This window comes from Camellia sinensis, chromosome 2 (assembly GCF_055761805.1).
Source record: "Camellia sinensis isolate YWXY chromosome 2, ASM5576180v1, whole genome shotgun sequence".
Lineage (NCBI taxonomy): Eukaryota > Viridiplantae > Streptophyta > Magnoliopsida > Ericales > Theaceae > Camellia > Camellia sinensis.
The window spans coordinates 221,715,267-221,719,824 of NC_138962.1; the positions used below are offsets into that span (position 1 = coordinate 221,715,267).

Consider the following 4,558-nt stretch of genomic DNA (forward strand, 5'->3'; position numbering starts at 1 on the left):
CATAATGAGTTGTCTTCCTTCCCAAACCTCCACCACCATTTAGCAAGGAGGCTATTATTCAATATTCTTAGGTCTCTTATGCCCAGCCCATCTTGCTTCTTATCCATGGTTAGATCCTTTCATTTTACTAAGAGTACTTTCCTTCTCACCTCTGAATCACCCCACAAAAAGGCTGCTTGTATCTTGTCCAGTTCTTTTGCTACAACTCTGGGCAACCTAAAGAGAGAAGGAAGAAGAGACTCAGGCGCTTTGCATTCATCGTGATCTTTGCTCTATTTTCACTAATCGTCACAATCTTGGTTTTTGCACTAGTCGCAATGCGTGTTAAAACGCCACGAGTTGAAATTAGGTCGGTCAACGTTGAAGGACTCTACGTTGGCAATTTAACCTACAACATGACACTCATTGCACAAATTGAAATGAAGAACAAGAATTTTGGAGACTACAAGTATGATAGAACCACCATGAGTATTAGCCATGGACGTGTGATCATTGGGGACGATGTGATTTGGAAGGGAAATGTGAAAGCTAGGGACACATATAGAATGACTGTTATAACGAAAGTGAGCTCGAGTGGCTTGTTGGATGCTTCGAGACTGAGTAGTGATATTGGTTCAGGGGTTTTGATGCTCAACAGTGAAGCTAGGTTGAAAGGGAAGATCTATTTGATGAAGATCTGGGGGATAGAGCTTTAATTTGTGAAGAAGAGAAAGAGTGCTGAGATGAATTGTATCATGGAACATAATTTGACTAGTGGAGTGATTCAAAATATGGATTGTGATCATTAAGTATTTTTCTACTTGAATTTTTCAAAATCTCAAAAATTGCATTCCTTATTGCATGTCTCACAAGACACTGAGACTCACATATATGTAGATCTCATTACTTTATGAGATGAACAATGAAAAATGTAATTTGTATTATTATTATTATAGATAAAATAAATAGAGGTTGAGAGGTGTAACAGGTTGAGTTTGATTTATTATGTTGGGGGTGTTTGAGAACCCACTTTTGAGGCTAAAATAGCCTCAAACACTAAAAAAGCCAAAAAGCCTCAAAAATTCTAAATCAATGATTTATATTAAAAATAAAAATAAAAAGCAAAGCCGGCAGCCCTACACTGTCATGACAGTGTGTAGCCTCTCATCTGTGACAGCCTAGTCTTTGGGGCTGAAATGACAATTTTGCCCTTTTAGACCAATTTTGAAAAAAGTGAAGTTAGGGGTAAATTTGTCATTTTAGCCTCAAACATCATTTCAAATACATTTTTCAATACAACAACTCAAATAAAAATTCATCTATCTTTCCAAACACAAAACTAAAATAGCCTATTAAAATAGTCAAAAAATCTAAAAAATAATTACTTCCCAAACACCCACGTTGTATGTTGTTTTGTGTTGAGTTGTAATAATAAAGTTGATGTTTTTTTTTTTGTTTTTTTTTGGCACAGAAATAAAGTTGATGTTGTTTGTTCTTTATAATGTCTGTATGGGGTTGAGTTGTAAAAAGTAAATTACATATTCAACTATATTAAATTCATACTCATTCATACATTTTAACATATATCTATAGAAAAGAAGAGCAATGCTAAAAAATTTGAAAAAACTATCAAAAATTCTATAAAGAATGGGTGTGTGAGGCCCATAAAATGACTCTCTGACATCTACATGCGTGCCAAACAAATTTAGTCCAATCGTCCTCTAGCTACTCTAGTTTCTTTCTCTTCTCTTTTGGATACATCGGAAAGGAAACAAGAGCAGAAGAAAGAAAAGAAAAAAAAAAAAGAAGGAAAGAAGGGAGGCACTCAGGAACTAGATTCTCCGATATGCCATTCCCACCATATCAGCCACAATTTGGCTTCTAACAACAATAGGTGGTTCATCTACCACCACCAATGGTTCTAATTATTCATCTCCCATGTTGGCTAATAAATCTGCACACTTGTTACCCTCTCGCAGAATATGTTGAATAGAGCAATTACGTCTGCGGATTAGGTGTCTAGAATCCTCCACTATACTTCTGAAAGGGCAGTTTGAAGGTGGCCCTTTATTGAGCAATTCTTCAGCTAAGGTAAAGTCCGTCTCGATGATAACTTCATGCAAACCCTTCTCTAGCACCATTGTTAACCCCCTGTAGATACCCCACATTTCAGCCTCCAAACTATAACAAGAATCAAGCTTGCCAAAAAATCCACACAACCAAGAGCCATCTTTATCCCGAAATACTCCGCCAAAGCCTTCTTCACCTGGATCACCTCGAGCACAACCATCAATGTTGAGCTTGATTTTACCTGCAGATGGCGGAATCCATTTAACCATAACATGAGTTAATCTATTACTAGTCAAAGAAATAGAGAAAGCATGTTTAATCTCATTAACATAATTAAATGTTAGAAAAATTGTTCTCTGCCAAGAAGGAGCAATATCATGAAAAACTTTTCTATTTCTTTCTTTCCAAATTTGCCAAATAGTAACAGCAAAAATAAGGCCCCAATCTGGACCCACGTCCATGCTATTATGTAAATTGGATTTGAGCCAAACATTAAAAGGACTCAACATGGCCCTAGAACTTTGATAGCTTCCCATTAATTCATGCCAAACAAATCTGGAATAAGTACAACCACGGAGCAAATGTTCAACGTCCTCCAAAAGATGATTGCATCTAGGACAATTTGCATTGTCCGTAATTCCGCTTTTTAACCTCATAGAATTGGTAAGGAGTTTACCATGAAGAGTCAACCACAAAAAGCCTTTAAGCTTTTGTGGAATTTTTAATTTCCAAACCCAATCCATATTAATAGAATTGTCTATCGAACTAGAGGCCATTTGATAGGCTGTAGCGGCAGAAAAATTGCCACTGGTGGACCCCTTCCAATGAGGAGTATCAGGGTAGGTAACAAAACGAGATAAATTAACATTAAGCACATAATCAAGGGCTTCACTTGGAATGCAAGCCTTGATCTTATTCACATCCCACTCCCCAACATCATTCATAAGTTTATCCACAGTATCCATATTGATTGAACTATGATCGGGGTATTGTGAAGCGAGAGAAGCTTCTCCGCACCACCAATCATGCCAAATGAAAATTTTAGCACCATCACCCACACCCCACTTGATACCTCTTCTCAAGATATCTCTGGTTCTAAGAATGCCCTTCCAAGTTAGTGAGGAGTTTCTCTTGGAAGCATAAGAAAGAAGGGAATCTTTTAAAAGATATTTACCTTTAATCACTTTCACCCATAAACAATCCTCATTACTGAGAATTTTCCACCCCATTTTGGACATAAGAGCAAGATTCTGAGCTTTGGCCTTACGAAGCCCAAGCCCACCCACTCTTTTATTATTACACACAGTATCCCAATTCACAAGATGAATTTTCTTACTAGATTCAGAATCTCCCCACAAAAAGTTACGATTCAGTCTATCCATATCCTTACAGATGCTTATGGGAACATCCATAGTTTGCATAGCATAAGAGGGGAGAGCGAAAGTAACTGATTGTATTAAAGTGGCTCTCCCTGTCATCGAGAGAAGATTATCTTTCCAACCAGACAATCTTCTTTGGATCCTATCAATAATAAATTGAAAGTAACTCCGGTTACACTTTTTATGAAGCAAAGGGATGCCAAGATAATGACCCAAATCTTGAGTTAGAGAGATACCACACAATCTACTCAAGGATTTGGCCTTAACATTAATAACATTAGGAGAAATGAAAATTTTAGATTTTAAAAGATTAATCTTGAGACCTGAAAGAGAACTAAACTCATTCAAAACATCCATGATGATATGACAGTTCTTTTCATCCGCTTTACCAAACAAAAGCAAGTCATCAGCAAAAAATAAGTGTGTGATAACAAGGCCTTGGGCCGAAGCCTTAACCCCTTTCCACCCCTTATCATTCACTTTGGCCATAATCATGCTCGAGAGTCTCTTCATACACAAAACAAAGAGATAAGGAGAGAAGGGGTCACCCTGCCTCAACCCTTTCTCCATATTAGATTCTTTCAACTTCTCACCATTCCAAAGCACAGAGGCTTTCACATTAGTAACACAGTTCATGATTAATTCAATCCAGTGATCATTTAAATTGAAATCAACAAGAGTTTGGTGAAGAAATTGCCAAGACACATTGTCATAGGCTTTTTCAAGGTATATTTTTAAAATCATGTCACCTTTTTTACCCTTTTTACCCCTAAGAGTATGAAAAAATTCTTGTGCAATAATGATGTTATCACAAGTGGAGCGACCAGGGATGAAACTGTTTTGAAAAGGACCAATCACAGCAGACAAAATGGATCTGAGACGACTAACTAACACTTTAGTCAAAGTTTTATACAAAACATTACAGAGACTAATGGGATGAAAATGGGTCAGTGATTCCGGATTTTCAATTTTTGGAATAAGGGTAATCAAAGTAATTTTAAAATTATCCGGGATATTTTTATTAGCAAAACAAGACTGAATAAAATTACACACAGAGGGGCCAACAATCTCCCAATGAGTATGGTAGAAAAGAGATTGAATGCCATCATTCCCAGGCACCTTAAAGGCCT

At 36.9% G+C, this 4,558-nt stretch overlaps 1 protein-coding gene across 1 annotated transcript; it reads left to right on the top strand.

Moving 5' to 3' along the window:
* The first annotated feature begins 317 nt into the window (after window positions 1-317).
* On the top strand, window positions 318-695 carry LOC145819447 (late embryogenesis abundant protein At1g64065-like). Its single transcript, XM_082913441.1, has one exon. It carries the CDS (start codon window positions 318-320, stop codon window positions 693-695), a length of 378 nt encoding a protein of 125 aa, XP_082769567.1.
* Window positions 696-4,558: the final 3,863 nt, after the last annotated feature.

Bases quoted from the DNA above. Each gene is read 5' to 3' on its own strand.
- LOC145819447 (XM_082913441.1), top strand. From the start codon at position 318: ATGCGTGTTAAAACGCCACGAGTTGAAATTAGGTCGGTCAACGTTGAA.